General features: G+C 41.3%; 1 protein-coding gene across 1 annotated transcript in view; it reads right to left on the bottom strand.

Moving 5' to 3' along the window:
* Positions 1 to 369: 369 nt before the first annotated feature.
* The window catches only part of slc7a11 (solute carrier family 7 member 11), a 32,952-nt gene continuing 13,996 nt past the window's right edge, over positions 370 to 19,325 (bottom strand). Inside the window, exons 4-12 of the mRNA XM_084042061.1 lie at positions 16,409 to 16,534; positions 12,998 to 13,097; positions 12,662 to 12,706; positions 11,698 to 11,821; positions 8,302 to 8,405; positions 7,464 to 7,560; positions 6,538 to 6,687; positions 5,957 to 6,134; positions 370 to 998 (exon numbers count right to left, since the gene is read on the bottom strand). Coding sequence (XP_083898187.1) covers positions 943 to 998; positions 5,957 to 6,134; positions 6,538 to 6,687; positions 7,464 to 7,560; positions 8,302 to 8,405; positions 11,698 to 11,821; positions 12,662 to 12,706; positions 12,998 to 13,097; positions 16,409 to 16,534 — 980 coding nt within the window. The 3' untranslated portion in view covers positions 370 to 942. The remainder of the gene's footprint in view (positions 999 to 5,956; positions 6,135 to 6,537; positions 6,688 to 7,463; positions 7,561 to 8,301; positions 8,406 to 11,697; positions 11,822 to 12,661; positions 12,707 to 12,997; positions 13,098 to 16,408; positions 16,535 to 19,325) is intronic.

The following is a 19,325-nucleotide window of genomic DNA, read 5'->3' as shown; positions in this document are numbered from 1 at the left end:
TATGAGATTGCAAAGACTGTGAAAAATGTGTGATGCCGAGACAGAGGTTAAAGGACCATACTGGATACTGGTGGTCTGGCATGTTGAACCACTTTAACCCTATATACTTTGTTGACTGAATCTACTTGAAACTTGATTGATTACACTGTTACTTGTTTGTCGAAGTTACATTATCATTGCTGTTTCATGCACTTCAAAGCATGGACCGAACTGAGAAGTGTCGGCGAAAACCTGGAGTCTCACAGAGAAAACATGAATGTAATTTCAAACATCCGTGACATATACACCGGTTAGTGAAGTTTAGCCAACAAGTTCCACAATGTTTTAATGACTCTGGAGAAAATGTAAACATATCTAAAAATCAAGGCATTTAATGAGAAAACCTTCTTTGTTTATGTACAATATTACGATCCAACATTTGGCACAAATAGCCAATCTGGCTAAACCGATTTGGTGTAGACTAGAGGGGGAAGAAAAGGAGTGGGCCAAGGATAGAGCCCTGGTGGACCCCAGTCAATGAAGTATACAGGGTTTAACTGGATTTAACCACTTAAACCCCAGTTATAATATAGCCAATCTACAAGCTCACAACGCATCGCAACGCAATGCGTTGTGAGGTTGTAGATCGGCAACTTTCATCAAAGATATTTTCTGTGGATCGAAAACAGAAAATACCCCTGAGGGGCTCAACAACGTATGTGGTTAATGACAGGCATTTAACACAACCTGAAAAACACACACCAGACATGTTCGTCAGAATGTCCGCGTCTGGAAGAGACTGAGACGGTCTGGAATTATTAATACTCATAATGATGAAGCTACAGCTCTTATTTTTGTATTCTGAAAGTGAGAATTAATTTGTCTGTGACAGCAAAATCTCATTAGATATGACGCATGGTTGGCCCGAACTGGAAGGGATGACGGGAGGGAGGGGTTCTGACGTTAATGTTCAGCTGGGACCACCTCCAGTAGGATCTGCAAGAATCTGTTGATGGAATCTGAGGATGGAAAAAATAAAAAAAATAAAAAACAATTTATAAAGATGAAACTCCAAGACAGACAGGCAAAAAGACATAGAACACTCCCCCATAACACAAACACCCCATCACATGCTTTTACGTGAAATGTGGCTAACTACATCATACAAAACCAACCTGATCAAGCCCACAAGACAAGAATTGACCCGAAACCTATACGAAACCTAAACCTATACGTATAACCAGTGGTGTAAAGTAACTAAGTACATTTACTTAAGTACTGTACTTAAGTAAAATTTTGAGGTAATTGTACTTTACTTGAGTATTTCCAATTTCCAATACTTTTACTTTTACTCCACTACATCTCAGAGGCAAATATTGTACTTTTACTCCACTACAATTATTTTAAAACGTTAGTTACTAGTTACTTTTCAGATATAAATGATGATATTATGAAACATACATTAACCACTTTAGCCCTATTTTATACATAGGCTATTTGAAAATAGCCGATCTACAAGCTCACAACGCGTCGCATCGCGACGCGTTGTGAGCTTGTGGATCTGCTATTTTCAAACATTTTTGTACTTTTACTTTTGGTACTTTAAGTACATTCTGATACCAATACTTTTGTACTTTTACTCAAGTACATTTTTAATTCCAAACTTTTACTTGTAACAGAGTACTTCTGCATTGGAGTAGTGATACTTTTACTTAAGTAAAACATTTGAGTACTTTTTCCACCACTGCGTATAACTGAGCCGATGCATGCAATGCAGTCTTAAGGCCTTTTCGACTGACGCTCCCAGTAATTCATTTGCGATGAGCGTTCAGGTACGGAGGCTCGCGCAATCTCGACCGGCGTAGCGACAAGCGGGCGCTATGCAATGAAATTGCCGTGGCCCGTGTCTGTCTCACGCTCACAGCTAACCGCGTCTAGAGTTGATTTTATTTATTTGACTTTTTTCTATGCGCCTCGTAGAAAAGCATCTATTCACATGAGGAGCACAGCTGGATCCAAGTGTGAACGTGGGTGTAGTGTTAATCCCTGTGTGAAAAGCCCTTCAGTCTTATTATTAAAACTTGCATTAACATTTTCTGTATGCCAATTGGCATAAACTCTATATTTTAAAGCTGCAATCTGAAATCTAATTGAAAGCTGAATTAACATTATCCTACCCTGTCTCCTGTGTGGGAGACCACACTTCAACCGCTCTATGAAGAGGAAATCCGCACTTGGCCAGCGGATATATTTTTCTTATGCGACTCAGGCAGTCTCAACCAGTACTTGTCCTGCCCGACCCCAGGGTCTAAATGTCTCAATGGAGGATTAGTGAGATCACCTCCAACCACTGCAGATGTACTATATTGTATTAACATACTCTACCTTATAGATTGGTTAAATGCATGTTTTATTCATTGTCTCCACCAGGCCGAAAGGCATGGCGAGAGAGTATGTTTTTCCCCCTGTCCGTCCGTCCGTCCGTCCGTCCGTCCGTCCGTGTGTGTGTGTGTGTGTGTGTGTGTCCGTCCGTCCGTCCGTCCGTCCGTCCGTCCGTCCGTCCGTCCGTCCGTGTGTCATTCTGTCATTTTGTGTACAGCTAATCTCCGGCACAGTTGGCTTGATCGCAGCGAAACTGTGCACACACACTCCCTGGATGCCAGAGCAGAACCTCTGCCCCTCATTTTTCACATAGGCCTGTTATAGCGCCACCAGGAGGCCGCTTTGTGCAAAACATATTTTTTGACAGTACTCCTACAAATTTTGCCCAAAAATCATTCAAATCGGTACACAGTATCTCTATAGTCATTAAACAAAACCAGTCTTTTAGATTTTTCATATTCCATATTGATTGGCTAAAAATGGCTTCCAAAGTTTGTAGGTGTGCTCCGTTTTGAACAAAATGCCACAAATCATGAACACAACATGCAATTTCCATGATATTTTGCACGCACATTCCCATTAGGCCAAGGAAGAAATGCCACTTGAAATGTTTCAAATCAGCCTCATGGTGGCGCTATAACAGGCCCATTTGTGTTTTTACCTATAACTGCACCGATCTGTGTAAAACTCTGTATGCGCACTCCCTAGAGGTCAAGGAAAAACCTTTGCCCTGCATTTTTCACTTCTGCCTTTTATAGCGCCACCAGGAGGCCGACTTATGTAAAACATATTTCTTTATATTACTCCTTCCGATTTTATCCAAATTTCACGCAAGTCGGTACCAGGCCTGGAATTTCGTCATTTTAGGGGCAAGGCCACTTGGCCTTTGGTGTTGTAATTTTTTGGAGGGCACAAAGGCCAAATGCCAGGGCAGGAAGGCCATCCCAAAAAAAAAGTGTTTAAGTCCCCGGAAATAATGCATTTAACTTGAAGGTTAAGGATGATTGTATTTTAATATATTATAAGAATTGTATAACTATCTGTGAAATATAACCAATTTATTTCACAAAATAATGTGTTGGCAAATGACCAATATTTAGTTATATAGGTCTCAATATGTCACATTCAGCCCTGGACTTCACTGACTGAAGTAGGGGTCACATTAATCACATTAGATTCACAGAATAATTAGGGGTCTTCAACCTTTTCAGGCCAGGGACCCCCAAACTGATGGGGTGATGGAGCAGGGACCCCCTACCTCGTAGGGTAGGGGGTAGGCTACTATATATATCATATATTTATGTATAAAATTGTGTTTTATATAAATAATTGCCTGCTCCTACGCACAGGTTGACCCAGTAGGTGTGCAAAAGGACCTTTCTCAGGGGCGTCAATTGGGTATGGCAAGGCATGGCAGGTGCCATACCTTGGCTCCAGAAAAAAAAATCATGAATAGTAGCCTAATGCAGGTGTAAGACCAGACCGTTGTGTTTGCATTGTGTTATAGGTATAATGCATAGTTTCTATGCATTTCAGGGGTTTTGGGGGGGTTGAACCCCTAAAAGAAGGATAGATGTCCCTTATTTTAATCTCTGGGAGTTGGCAACCCTAACCTTGCCATACCTTAGCTTTTGCTGAACTGACACCACTGATCTTTCTCTACAAAATATGTATAGACATACCATGTTATTGTGCATTCATTACTAAGCTATTAAAATATGTCATGTTATGTTTAAAGACAAATTTACATTTTTGAAAAAAAAAGAAGAAAAAAAGTTTTTAAAAACATTTTTTTTAAATCAAACAACAATTTCGCGGACCCCCTGCAGTACCTTCGCGGACCCCTAGGGGTCGCGGACCCCCTGCAGTACCTTCGCGGACCCCCTGTTGAAGACCTCTGAGAGATTTTATGTATTTTCCCCACAAGTTATTTTCATTCAAATGAAATGTGATTGAACTTGCACTAATAATGACTTTAGTTGATTTTCTCTCTCTTTAAAATATAGTATTTCTTAATTATTAATAATTACAGCTTGTAGATTGGCTATTTTCATGATTTTAAATTGTTTTTAAATAATAATAAAAAAGGAACATACAAGATTTCCACCTGAAAGCCATAACATATAGCCAATATATGGTTCTGTATCAGTATATTAGTCCGTTTTTGCAGATTTCATTCTAATTGGCTACTATGCCTGCATATGAATTTCATGGCCCTGGGTAGGTCATCCTGGCTTGGCGGAGATATGCCCTGTTGCGCACAAGCTCCGCACACTGCAGCAGCAGGTGAAAGCAATCACTTAAACGAGGGCTGTGTTGCGCACCAAAAAACTGACTAAAACTGTCACATTCTGCTGAAATAAACTTCCCAATTAGAACATTGTTGACAAACGAACAGATATCATGGATGTGGTTTGCAAAAGGATTTATTTCTTGTCCATCAGAGCGGTGAGGTCACTCTTTTGTATGATATTGATAGCCTACACTTTTAATTTGTTTGCAGTTATTCTGTTGCTTTATATTAAGACTCATAATTTGGGGATTTTGCTGTATTTTATTAGATGTATTCATCTATATTTTGCTGTTGAAAAAAACATCGGGCCACATCAGTCTGTAGGACTACAGAATCCCCCCTCTCTCTCTCTCTCTCTCTCTCTCTCTCTCTCAGGCTAGAAATCAAACCTATACCATTGATTAGTTCAGGCTGCGTTAGATGTATCTCCTGTTTGGCCCGGTAATGCTTTTGTGTCTATTACACTGTGTTGCGGGATTCCGAAGGTTCATAGGAGGCTTAAAATCAAACCTACCTACCACTGTGCATGTTGTAGCTGCGCAGCTCAACCAAAGGGACTGGTGACTAAAAAAAACGTATTGACAAGAAAATCGCGCAGAGGAAAAACTGTGAAATCAGTTGCTGGGCGCAGCTGGGGCACCACGGCCACTGTGGCCGTGAAGGCATGTCATTATTCGAGGGGCACACGGCCAATGAGAGGGGCAACGACGGCCATGGCCGCCGTGGCCACCGTGAAATTCATCACCAGCAGGTCTAATTTAGCAAAACACACTTTTTGAACAAAATGCCTCAAATCATGAATGCAGTGTCCTATTGCCATGCAAGGCCTAAAAAGAAATGGCACCCTTTTCACATTGGCCTATTATAGCTCCATCAGGAGGCCACAATAACCTACCTGACCTGGTGGAGACCTGTGCTCCGAGGAGCACTTTTTCTAGTTAAACATACATCCTGTATTGAAGCTTTAATCTCTGAATTATCACCCATTATCACCGCACTCAATAATCCAGCCATTTCAGTATAAATACCTGTATGGACCTTTGTTAAGTCTACTATATTCTATTTAAATGTAGTATTTTCAATACCTAAAGCATTGGTTCTCAAAGTGGGGTCCGAGGACCCCTAGGGGTCCTTGAAGGGCGGGGTACCGAGCTAAATGAGGAACAAATTTAAAGCTCACAACACATTCGGTGTGAGCTTGTAGATTAGCTATTTGTGAACGTTTTTTGTCAAATCTTCTCTTATGGGGGTCCCTGGCACAAAATCCTGTCCTTAACATGAAAAGGTTTGAGGAGCACTCACCTAAAGCTCTCTGAATACACTTGGGCCTGCGGTCGAACACAATGAAGATGTAGTAGGCCGGAACGCCCGTCAGGGAGATGGCGAACCCGATGCCCGTGTTGACCGGGTCCGAGTAGAGAGACAGGAAGACCATGAAGAAACAGGTGAGACAGAAGATGGCCGGGATGAAGAGCGGTACCTGTGGACGAACGAGAGGACGCGAGGCAGTGAGACAGACAGACAGTTAGGGCTGCAACAAATCAATACAGAACATTTCTAATAGATTTTTTTTGTAATGATCAATACAATGGATTAGTCTCAACTACTTACACCCTATTTTACATGTGGTACCGCGGTGTCATTATTATTATTTTTTGATCTACAAGATCACAACGTGTCGCAATGTGCCGCGCTGTGAGCTTATAGATCTGCTTATAATCAATTATTATTTTATAATAAACTAAATTGATTACTTCGATTAACTGTTGTGGTGTTACTGACCTTAAAGGGGCGATGCGGGTCAGGCTGGGTGTACAGTGGGTGTGGTGTTACTGACCTTAAAGGTTAAAGGTCAGGTTGGGTGTAGGTGTGGTGTTACTGACCTTAAAGGGCCGGTGCAGGTCAGGCTGGGTGTAGCGTAGGTATATGAGTCCCATCACCGCCACGCCGATGAACAGCCACCGCAGGAAGCTCATAAAGTTCAACAAGCTGTAGATGTCCCCCACGAAACACTGTAGCACCGTCATAGGGTACTGTAGACACACACGCACACACACGCACGCACGCATACACACATAAGATAAAAAAAGTGGTTCCAAAACTTTTTAGCTCGAGACCCAAAAGAGACATTTTGTTGTCTCCCCGGGACCCAAACTAGTGAAAATAGCAGATCTACAAACTCACGACGCATTGTGAGCCTGTAGATCTGCTATTTTCAGTACTTCTTCAATGTTTTTTTTTACTCCATAACTTTTATAAGAATAAGAATTGTATTTATTTATCTATGGGGTTCTATTGAAAAATGTTAGGAAACAGTGATTTTTTCTTTTTTTCTTTGGGGGAGGGGGGGGGGGGGGGGTGAAAATAAAATAAAATAATAATTAAAAACAAGGAAACAAAAAATATATTTACTCGCCACCCCAAAAAATTGGTCCGCGACCTAAACAGGGGTCCCGACCCAATGTTTTGGAACCAGTGAGATAAAACAATAATGGCAACATCTATCCGTCTGCCTGCCTGCCTGTCTGTCTATACTTTACATGTGTCTCTTACCATTCTTACTTTTTGTTATTACTGTTACCATGCAGTGTTAGCGCGGTTCCACCAACAGTACACTGGTTGTACTTGAATACTGTAACGGTCCATCATATTCTAAGTTTTGACCTACAGTATTAGTATTTGTGGTAGTAGTTGTTGTAGTAGCAGTAATACTAATTGTGTGTATAATAAATAATGCATATGGCCTACAGAAGATGCTACAAGTCTGATAGGCCTACTGGTTGCGTGCGTGCGTTTGTCAAATACTGACCAGTACGATGACAGCCGGCAGCGGAGTGTGTCTGTTAACATGAATCATGGACAGAACCTCGGGTAGGTGGCCCTCGCGTGATGCCACAAAGAACATTCTGGCAGGGGACACAGACACAGACACACACACACACACACACACACACACACACACACACACACACACACACACACACACACACACACACACAGGAACAAATAAGCGAGTGCAAGCAAATGAACATGAAAATGAATATGCTACACTATTAAGTTCCCTCATCCTTAACCTGTATGATTGAAACAGAGTTATTGCCACCACCCTGCCTGCCTGCTGGAAATGAATCTCATAATATATGGGATTGTCAACAGAAGGCTTAGCGTTATTGCTTTGTGTACAGGGAGTTAAATCACTTATGAAAACCTTTACTCCTTTACAAACTATTATGTCACAGTTTGTACGTGCGTTTCTTTCCAGCAGGCTATTGTGTCTCTAATGGTTGTTTTTATTCCTTTGAATTCTCATTTGTCTCAGGCGTTTTAATTGCTTCATTTTGCCTATTTAGTTTAATTACTATATAATTCTTTCATAAGCGTCGCTCGTTTCCGTTTTTATTCTGTGAAGAATATAAAAAGGGTTTTAGAAGATACAAATACAAGCCTTATGCTGAGGCTAATAAAAAATCTCACAACACGTGATGCGATTTTTGAACATTTTGAAAAATGTGGAATAATATTGAAACTGCTTAACATAACAAATCTAATGGGGGTCCATGGCACATCATCTTTTCAGAGGGGGTCCGCGGGCAAATGCAGAGCAATTTGGGGGGTCCTTGACGTGAAAATGTTTCAGAACCACTGACCTTGAGAAAGCAAAGAGACATCCGTTCATGGAGCCGAAACATGACAGGGCCACAAAGACGGGCACCGCGTAGGAGAAGTTCCCCATCAGCTTCTCTGCAAACGTCTGTGAGGAGAGAGGGATGCAAACACAATGAAAACACAATACAGGGGAGAGAGAGAGAGAGATAGAGATAGAGAGAGAGAGAGAGAGAGAGAGAGAGAGAGAGAGAGAGAGAGAGAGAGAGAGAGAGAGTTCAGCTGCAACCGGTGGTGGCCAAAGTACATACTCAGTGCAAATTACGTACATTTTCTTTTTTATATCAATGCATTGCTGTATTGAAATTTAGAACATTTCCAGACGTTTGCCGCCACATTTTCAATGTTACCGGTAGTTACATGCATGACGTGAAATGCAGTTGTGCGTTCTCAAAAAACTACAAACTAGGCAGGAACGCCGTCAGAAGCAGACTCGACACTGAGCAAGGACCGAGTGGAGCGAGGGCCCGTCCTGAGCGGCGTGACGCCCGCTTCTGTCCTCCTCACCATGTCGATGGCCTAGTTGTTAAAGGGACATTTCACCCCTGGAAGAAAATGACCCAATGGTAATGAAGTTTAGGACTCAATTATAATTATTTTTGTGTATGATCTGTGTTTTTAGATATCTAGTAATCTTCGAACTTCTCGTGACGTTATTTACGTCACGAGAAGTTATGTCATTCCTTTTCCGCACTACATGCCTCGACGCGTCTCACACAGACCAGCTCCAAAGACCGCCCCAATGGGGTGTCCCCACACGGCCAGTCACTCCCATTAGCTGCGCCCAGCGGACAACCCCCGTTGCAGAGTGAGACTTTACTTTACCTGAGTTATCTTCTGATAGTTGTACTTGAATGTTGACATGAAATAATAATCCTGTGGTAGTGTTTCATAAGCGCAAGCGTGAAAAAAAAAGACAGCGTGGAGAGGCAGCGCTGGTAAACAAACCGTCGCGAAAGGCTAGGATAAAAATACCAAGGATTCCACAGTGATGTCACTACTTTGCGACACGGAAGTAGAACTGCATGAAGATAGCAAGGATTTGACAGTGATATGACATCACTAACGAATCCTTGGACATATATGTAACTAGATGAACATGTGCTAGGTTCACGTTCTTCAGTCAGTGTTGCCAGATATTGTGAGAGAAATAAGCAACCAGGTATATGAAAACAAACCCAAAAGAGGATAACTAGGCCAAGAGCACTTTACCTAGACATGGGATATTATATATTTGAAAATTGCCGATCTACAAGCTCACAACGCTTCGCGACCCATTGTGAGCTTGTAGATCTGCTATTTACAAATAAATCTTGAGGGGGAAAAAGTGCAAAATGTGGAATATTTTTGACAAATATTTGTTAGGGGCTCCCTGGCACAAATTATAATTTCAGATGGGGGAACATGTTTGAGAACCACTGGTTTAAACAACAATCAAAACATTTGGAAACAAGCCCAAATATCAACTACATTTTAGAAAGAAGCCGCTTATAATACGCAGACATGGCAACACTGCCATGCTGTTTGAATGTTGTCGTTGGAGATCACACCCACATAGAACCTCCCCTGCCACAAGGAGGGGCAGTAAACCAAAGCATTATGGTCATTGTGGTAATGCAGCAGTCCAGTCAAACCGTAGTCAAACACACAGATTTCATTATTTTTCTGGCCATAGGGTGCAAATTTGAAATTGTGCTACTGTTATCTACTACAAATACTATTACCATTGAGTGATTGCAGTTTCTTCCAGGGGTGAAATGCTCCTTTAAGGTGCATACAGTATAGGCTCTAATGCACTTGCAGGTCCGATTCCCGAGCCTGACGACCTTTGCTGCGTGTCACACCCCGTCTCTCTATTTCCCCCTTACTCTCCACTATTCAAACTCATTGGCCAAAATTGTATTGTATATATATATATGCATTTCTTAGTTCATATATCACACAGGGAACTAAATGCCATTATGAGTCAATAATGGTATGCATTGTGAGGCTGCCGTTCCTGTGATATAGTGTTATTAGTTATACACAGAGCCTGCATAATGTGAAAGTTTTTGCATCTCATCATGTTCAAGTATAATGCATTCATAATGCATCTACGCCGTCCTAACGATGGTTCTATATTGCTTTATAATGAGCAGCAAAGTTTGCTTTCGCCTTCCATGCAGCTTTGTTCTTCCTTCTTCTTTTGTAGTTCAAATCAAGTTCTTGCAATCCAAAACCAGTTTGAGATGCTGACTTTTATTTCCTGGCTATATATATATGAGAGAACAGCACGGCACGCAGCAATGCCCTCCCATCCCTTTCCTGATAAAAGGACTGATAAATGCTCTTAACGCCTCTCTTAAGGCAGATCTTATCACTCACCGCATACAGCGCAATAAAGCTAACCGCGTTAGAGGAAAAAAACATCTGTGATTCGATCGGGGGGGGGGGGATTCTTTAGTGAACCAGTCTAGCACACCAACCCCGCGGGCTCGTACAGTAGCAGTCATAGCACTCCGCCTTCTGTCTAATAAGCTAAGGTGCTGTTATTAGGGAATGTATGTGTGTGTGTGATCTGATTAGCATTAGCAGGGATGCACTGACAATTACATTAGTTGCTTTTATTTTTTTTGTGATGGGAAGTTGAGGTGTCGGGCGCCGTCCACTAATGATGACACCTTAAGTGCAGGAAGGCGGTGATAGCACCTTCCTTGAGGAGTAAACAGTGCTAATAAGTGGTAGTCCAGACGTGTGTTTTGAAGCATCGGGTTTCCGTTCAAGTGAGCGGCCAAATAGGGCTCAATGGAGCTATAATGGAATAACCTTCATTTATTTATTGTAAAGTGTGGGCAAGTTGATGTCTAGGCCCTGTTTACACCGGACGTTACAGGCACATATCAGCCTTTTTGACACGTAGGGGTCCAATGGCACTCTGACTTTCATAGGATTTCAAATATTTTTTTTCCGTTGATATATCGGCATATTTGTGTTTGTTATTGAAGTCTGATACTCCTCAAGCTTTATCTTGAGAAACACCTCAAAATCATATGAAACTTACCACACTTAATCAAAAGGCTATTCTGATGTTATTTTATCTTCCCTTTTTTAGTGATGTTTTATGCGAAGGTTTTACCCTGTTTGTAGCACTTTGAGATTTGCACTTTGAAATATAAAGTGCATTATAAATAAACATGTATTATTATCCTGTGACAAAGCAAATCTTTAAACTTTTCCCAAATGTAAGCCGTTTATACAAGTTTTTTCTGAATGGTCCTCGCTCACTATATGGGATCGATCTGTAGTCATGGTTAAAGTCCCACAATCCGGATGGACAGTGGGTGGGAATGGCGGGTATGGACTAATTATTATCATTAATATTATTATTATGATTGTGTTACCACGGCGACAGCCGGTGAAGCCAGCAGCTCCTCGGCAGACATGACGGCGTAGTACGCCACGTTGGTCAGCACGTAGCAGGAGGTCACGATGGCCATGGAGATGCAGATGGCCAACGGCACCGTCCTGAGGACCAGAGAGACAGACAGACACACAAGAAAGATGAGAGACTTTCATTATCGTTTTAACTGTCTCAACCACTTAAACGCTTTACATCACTGTACAGTGGGTCGGTACCCATGTTCGGGTCACGGACCATTTTTTATGGGTCACGAGTAAATATCCCCCTTTTTTCGTTTCATTAAGGAAAGATTTTAAACAAAAAAGTGACAACTTTTCATAAATAAAAAGCAATTCCAAGTATTTCATAAATAAAATCAAACAATCTAATTATTTCAGTTTAATAAGTAGTGAAAATAGCAGATCCACAAGCTTGCGACGTGTTGTGAGCTTGTAGATCTGATATTTTCACTAGTTTGAGTCCCGTTAGCAAACGTCTACTTTACTTTTGGGTCTTGAGCTAAAAAGTTTGGGAACCACTGCTTTACATGGTTGACCGGAGTCCCTCAGGGCTCTATACTTGTAACTTTTCCGGGGGCGGTTTTCCCTACACTACATTTACTTAGTTGACTGTAGTCTCCCAGGGATCTATACCTGACTGGGGTCTGTGTATATATGTACACCAAATCCATTCGCCGAAAACAGACAGTGATTCTCAACATTTAATTTAAATGTAATACACATGTAGTCTCAAGGACCCCGAAGTTTGATATGCGTTGCTCTGGGACTCCAATCTACACTGTAAAATCCTCTGTGTTAATTTAACTCTGAGAGTGTACGAATGGAACCAAATGCCAAGTTTGTCGATCGGCTATGCTTGCTATTTGTGAGTGACAACTTTATATTACAAAGTATAAAATAGAGCTTAAGTGGTTAACTCTCTCCCTCTCTCTCACTCTCACCCACCTTTCAGGGTTGTCCACCTCTTCAGTCACAAAGTTCAGATAGAACCTGGTAAAGGAAATGAAGGACATATCAGTTACACCGTGGACTAAGCATAACGTGAACTGAAAATTTATTTCATGATCTCTTCCTTTGATTTTGTACCATTATGTGCAGAGAGCAAAGCAGCAAGGCCTTGTACAGTACATGCAGTACTGTACGTGTGTGTGTGTGTGTGTGTGTGTGTGTGTGTGTGTGTGTGTGTGTGTGTGTGTGTGTGTGTGTGTGTGTGTGTGTGTGTGTGTGTGTGTGTGTGTGTGTGTGTGTGTGTGTGTGTGTGTGTGTGTGGACCATACCTACCACCCAGCGTATGCATACATCCCCGAGTAGAAGGCTAAAGGAAGGCCGCTCAACTTCACATTGCTCAGGTCAAAGGCATTCTCAAAGTTACTGGTTTCCCCTGGACACACACACACACACACACACACACACACACACACACACACACACACACACACACACACACACACACACACACACACACACACACACACACACACACACAGAGTGCAAGGACATCAATTGCACCATTTGGCATTGATTTGTATGCCTTTTCAAGCGCCCATAATATGATAACTGTGAGGTGAGCTCAGAACAGGAAGGCTATCTTATAATAAACAATCATAATGGTAAAAAAAAAAGAAAATACTCATAACCATAAAACAGATCAACTGGACTGTTGTATTGCTCAGCAGGAGACAGAAGCTGCCAGCCAAGTCTACCATTAAACTGATCTATCATCTACTCCAAGTTCTTCAAACTCAAAACTTAACAATTCTCACACATGGAGTCATTATGTGTCAGATGGGTGGGCCGCAAACACCTTCGAGATTTTCAAGTGGGCCCTGACCCAAAAAAGGTTATTGAATAGATTCACCACAAGCTGTGATGAATGATGGCAGATTATTACAGACCAAGGCAAACAAGGATGGCAGGGTGTGATTGGTTATATTGGATGCCTTAGTGTAGTGGTGTTCAAAGTGTGGGGCACCCCACTCCCTAGTGGAGTGCAAATTAATTGCATATATGGGACCGACCAACATAAAAGTCAGCGCTCTCACTCGATCCAACCAATATGCCCATATATGGACATTCCAAAAATATGGGCATATACTGATGACATCGGATCTCCATAAATGGGCATAAAGGGACAAGGACTGACAGATGCAGATATCTCCATATGGCATAAAAGGGACACAGGTAGACAGACAGAAACAGATATCTTCATGTATGGGCACAAAAGGGACACAGACAGACGGGTACAACAGGTACTCTGACAAAGTACTCATTTATAATAGGCTAAACCCCAAAATAGCGAAAATAGCTGATCTACAATATCACAACGTGTTGCAATGTGACACCATTGTGAGTTTGTGGATTGGATATTTCCTCTGTTCCTCTATACAACTTATAAGTGGTTAAAATGTAGTAATGTGATGTATTGTATGCAGTGGCGCCGGCACATGTTTAATTAAAAGATACTGTGTCCCCCCACAATTCAGTTCAGTCGGAATTATTTTTTTTGAAAAAAAAGAGTCCAGTCCCCCGTCAATCCCATTTTTGTACCAAATTAACCGAAATATTTATTAAAAAAAATGTTTTCGCACGTGCGCGCTGCACGCGCGAACACGGTCGCATGAATGCGCCCCCCGATGTGTCCCCCCATGTCAATTTCCATTCCAGCGCCCCTGATTGTATGCAGTTCAGTTCCTATCTGCTGCACCTAGTTTGCATATTGTTGTCATTTTCATTAATTGGGGCATGGGCTCACTGTTAATTAAACGACAAACTTGGAGGAGGTGCAAACTGCTGAGGAAAATTGCATTACACCACCCATGGGAGCAGCATTAATAATGTGATATAATGATATCAGGAGACACATGGGAAACAAAGCTCTCTGCTCACCGACAGTGGTGGAAAAAGTACTCAAATTCTTTACTTAAGTAAAAGTACCAATACTGCAATATAGAAAGACTGTCCAGAGTCCAGAATTCAAAATGTACTTATTCAAATAGCCTATGTATAAAATAGGGCTAAAGTGGTTAATGTATGTTTCATAATGTAATAATCATTTATATTTGAAAAGTAACTAGTAACTAAAGTTTTCAAATAATTGTAGTGGAGTAAAAGTACAATATTTACCTCTGAGGTGTAGTGGAGTAGAGGTACAAGTATTGGAAATTGGAAATACTCAAGTAAAGTAAAAAATACCTCATAATTGACTTACAGTAAGTACAGTACTTAAGTAAATGTACTTTGTTGCTTTCCACCACTGCTCACGACATCCACACTTCACCTGGAAAGGAGAGGTGGACCAAACACAAATGGCCATGTTGCTACAGTCAGAATCACCTTAGCCTAGTGTCTCCTCTTGTCCAAGAGACATCGATGTTGACATACTGTATCAACTTATATGAACCCATTAAAACCGGGAAAGCATCTGTGTAACCACTTTAACCATTATTTTATATTTTGGCTATTCAAAAATAGCAGATATATAAGATCTGCTATTTTTGACAAACCTTGAAAATGTGTACAAATCTTTGATTATATATATTTTTGGATTTTTTAACCCAATTATTTGCTTCTGGGGGTCCCTCGAACAAAATATTTTCAGATGGGGGTCCGCGGCCAAATACATATCATTTTGGGGGTCCTTGACATGAAAACGGTGGACAGTCACAGTTTTTCAGAAAACGTTTTTAGAATCGGCCTCAGATCTTAATGGGTTAACATGCTCATTCTCAGTTGGGTAACTTTTTAAACTTAAAGCTTAGTCATTCACTTTGTGACTATCAAGGTCTGTGAAAGGTGCTCTACAAATACATTTTACTTACTAATATGATTAATGAAGAATCGAGTGCTTGAAAATGTGTTTATCTGCCGTGACTGCTGTGTTGATTGCATTGTGAGCCACCAAGGCGCATCTTCTAAATAGTAAGGAAATGTCTGCGCTGCCACTGCACTGGAGATGAGACTGGTCTAAACGCAAAGAGCGAACCTGCTCCAGACCACACATCATTTTGAGAACACGCCCAGGGGCGCTAAAGAAGCTCAAGATCATTTGTTACAGACCCATAGGGATCCATTTGGTTCCTAACTATCAATTCTCTAGCAGGGGACCCCCTGGAACGCCCTGATCTCCTCTCTGGCTTCACGTCAAAGTGTCCTTGAGCAAGACACTGAACCCCTAACTTCTCCAGATTAGCAGGTTGGTGCCTTGCATGGTTTCCCCAAGCCTGGCATGGCCAGTCTATATTATCACTGCCAAGGGCAATTTTATTTTTTGCAATGGCAGATTCATCTGGAACCAGGCTAGGTTTCCCCTGCCGTCTGTGTGTGTTAATGTGTGTGTGAATGTGTGTGTTAATGTGCGAATGTAATGCATGTTGTAAAGCACTTTGGAGAAAGGCGCTATAGAAATGCAGTCCATTTAACCCATAAAGACCTGAGGCCGATTCTACAAATGCTTTCCCATTTTATTTATTTATTTATTTTATATATATATATATATATATATATAAAAACGAAAAACGTGAGCTTTAACCATTCTTTTTGCCATCCTTGTGTGCCATCCATGTGTGTGTGTGTGTGTGTGTGTGTGTGTGTGTGTGTGTGTGTGTGTGTGTGTGTGTGTGTGTGTGTGTGTGTGTGTGTGTGTGTGTGTGTGTGTGTGTGTGTGCGTGCGTCCTTATGTGGGAGCGTTGGTACCTTTGAAGAGCTGATAGAGTCCAGGCACTATGATGATGGCGATGGCCAGCAGCTTAGAGAAGGTGAGGAAGATCTGAATCCTGGCCGTCCAACTCACGCTCATGCTGTTTAAGTACATAACAGAAGCTGGACGCACGGAGAGAGATAAACACAGATAAAAAAACAGAATCACGTTAAACACTCACGCTGTTCATAACAGAAGCTACACGGAGACAACAACAGATAAGACGGAATAACCTAAATACTGCTGTTCAGGTACTGTACATAGCCAGTGGTGGAAGAACTACTCAGATTGTTTTTTACTTAAGTAAAAGTACAATGTAACATATCGTTGCTGTCGGGAAGCCTCGGAACTCCATATTTTAACTACTTGATCATACTAGAGCGAGACCGTCACACAGAAGTATCAAAAATAGCAGATCTGCAAGCTCGTCAATCTGCAATTTTTGGGTATTTTTGAATTTGAATCCTGAAAAGTAACAGTTTTGAACATATGAGGTTTCCACCCGACAGAGACAATATAAAAGTACTCTCTCACAAGTAAAAGACGTGTATTCAAAATTCAAATTTGACTTGAGTAAAACACAGTATTGGCATCAAAATATACTTACGGAACCAAAAGTAAAAGTACAAAAAGTAGCAGCGTGGAGAGACAGAATACAGATAACGCAGGATCACATATAAATACTCATGCTGTTTCATACATAACAGAAGCTACGTATACGGAGAGAGAAAACAGATAACACATAAATACTCATGCTGTTAAGATACATAACAAAATGCCACTGTCGGGCAGAAACCTTGTATCTCCGTATTTCAACTGTTTTTGGTTTGTTTTTTGTAAATGAATGCCCTACTTTGTCGCGCAAGAGTGTCGTGCAAAAGTAGTGGAAAATAGCTGATCTAAAAGCTCACGGTGCATCACATCGCTTTTAGATCCAGCAGTGATCCAAACAAACTCAAGTCCCGCCACGGCGCCACCCCTACACGAGATGGAGGAGTTGTCTACATTACAAGTGCATGGCTGGTGGCAAGTCGCTTTGGATAAAAGCGTCTGCTAAATGACTGTAATGTAATGTAATAGAAGCACGAGTAGGAGTCAGCCGGGCCCCCGTGTACAGTGTTGCCAGATTTTGCGAGATAAATAGGCAACCAGGGAAAATAGGGTAAATTCGGGGGTCCTTGGACATGAAAATGTTTGAGAACCACTGGTTTAAACAACATTATAAGAAAAAAGCCCAAATAAGCAACAACACTTAACAGGCCCCAAAAAACACGCAACCCTGCAACTACCAGAAGTAAGGATAAGGATAATTCCTTTAACAGGTCCGTTCATGAAAGTCCTTGCGGTCTTGTTTCCAATGAGGGCCTGTGAGCAATTAGGGGAGTTAAGTGACAAGAGTTAAGTGAGGGGGGGGGGAAGCACCACCGAAGAAGAGTACACCAAGAAATCACGTGACCACAACAAAAAAAAGGGAGGCATGCGTTAATGCGACAGACCTTTTCTCCGACTATGTGGCATCCGCGTGCGGTTAGGGTTAGGGTGCGGGTTTGGTTCGGGTTTAGTATTGGAAACGTCGGAGCGCTGCGCTGTCGGAGGAATGCGCTGTCGGACTAACGTACTGCACCCCAAAAAAAAGCTAGCCTCCTTTCATGTTAAAGGATTCACAAAAGGTCAAATTTTCAAAAAAACAAGCTACATTCAAACAGCCATAGCTCTGGAATGGAGGATCGAGTTGGACTGAGTTGGACTTTTGAGGATGGTACACGAAAGAAGAAGCTATTTTCTCTACTTTGGAAAACGTTGGAAAGTGAAAGTGGTTAAAGGGATATTTCACTTTCAGAAAAACTTTTGGTGATTTTATCATCTACTCAAGCCTTTGGGAGCCCCCCAGACAGTTTTTAAGTTGCTCGATTCAGTATTTAGATATTTGATTTTTATTTTATCAGACACGCCCCCTTCCTATACAAACCCATTGTAACTTCAAACTCCATTTTTAACATGTTAGAATCATCAAAAACACCCGTCCTTGGTTCTGGTGACTCACCCTGCCCTCCTAATACGTGAGGGGGCCGTGTTTTTCCGAGATTTTTTTTCATTTATTTTTTTATTGTATTTCAATTTTTTAATTTTCCCCCAAAAATATTAAAAATAAATGAACAAAGTAATTGAAAAAACACGGCCCCCTCACGTATTAGGGGGGCGGTAGGAGACGGGTGAACCAAGGACGGGTGTTTTTGATGAATTTAACATGTTAAAAATGGAGTTTGAAGTTACAATGGGTTTGTATAGGAAGGGGGCGTGTCTGATAAAAAGAATATCTAATAACTAAATATTGAATCAAGCAACTTAAAAACGGTCTGGGGGGTTCACAAAAGCCTGAGTAGACGATAAAATTACCAAAAGTTTTTTTGAAAGTGAAATATCCCTTTAAGTGTGTTTGTGGGTTTTATAAATATTGAACCCGTGAAAAGCTTGCGACTAAGCAGCTTGTGACTAAACAATAACGACATTGGATCCATTGGAACGCAGGTTCTTTCTTTCTTTCTTTTTTTCCTAATTTCTTGAAAAGTAACGGTTTTGGACGTGCAAGGTTTCTGCCAGACCAGAAGCTACATGGAGAGAGACAAAAACAGATAACACAGAATCACATAAATACTCCTGCTGTTCAGGTACAAAACAGAAGCTACAGGGACAACAACAGATTAACACAGATACAACAAAACACAGACAGAGAAATGGGCGAGAGGGCAAGAGACACATACGTAAGTAGACACAATCCATTCTGTGATAATGCTTTCCGGACAGATTGTTTTACTTTTTTTTTACGTTTTGCTTGTTTGTTTGTTTTTTTTGCCAATACGATCAGTGTTTCTTTCATCTGTTCCCCGGTGGTGCCAAATACAAACAGTCTTT

This window comes from Gymnoscopelus microlampas (assembly GCF_963454915.1).
Source record: "Gymnoscopelus microlampas genome assembly, chromosome: 18".
NCBI lineage: Eukaryota > Metazoa > Chordata > Actinopteri > Myctophiformes > Myctophidae > Gymnoscopelus > Gymnoscopelus microlampas.
The sequence above is the reverse complement of the archived record's forward strand: the minus strand, read 5'-3'. Positions and strand labels throughout refer to the sequence as shown.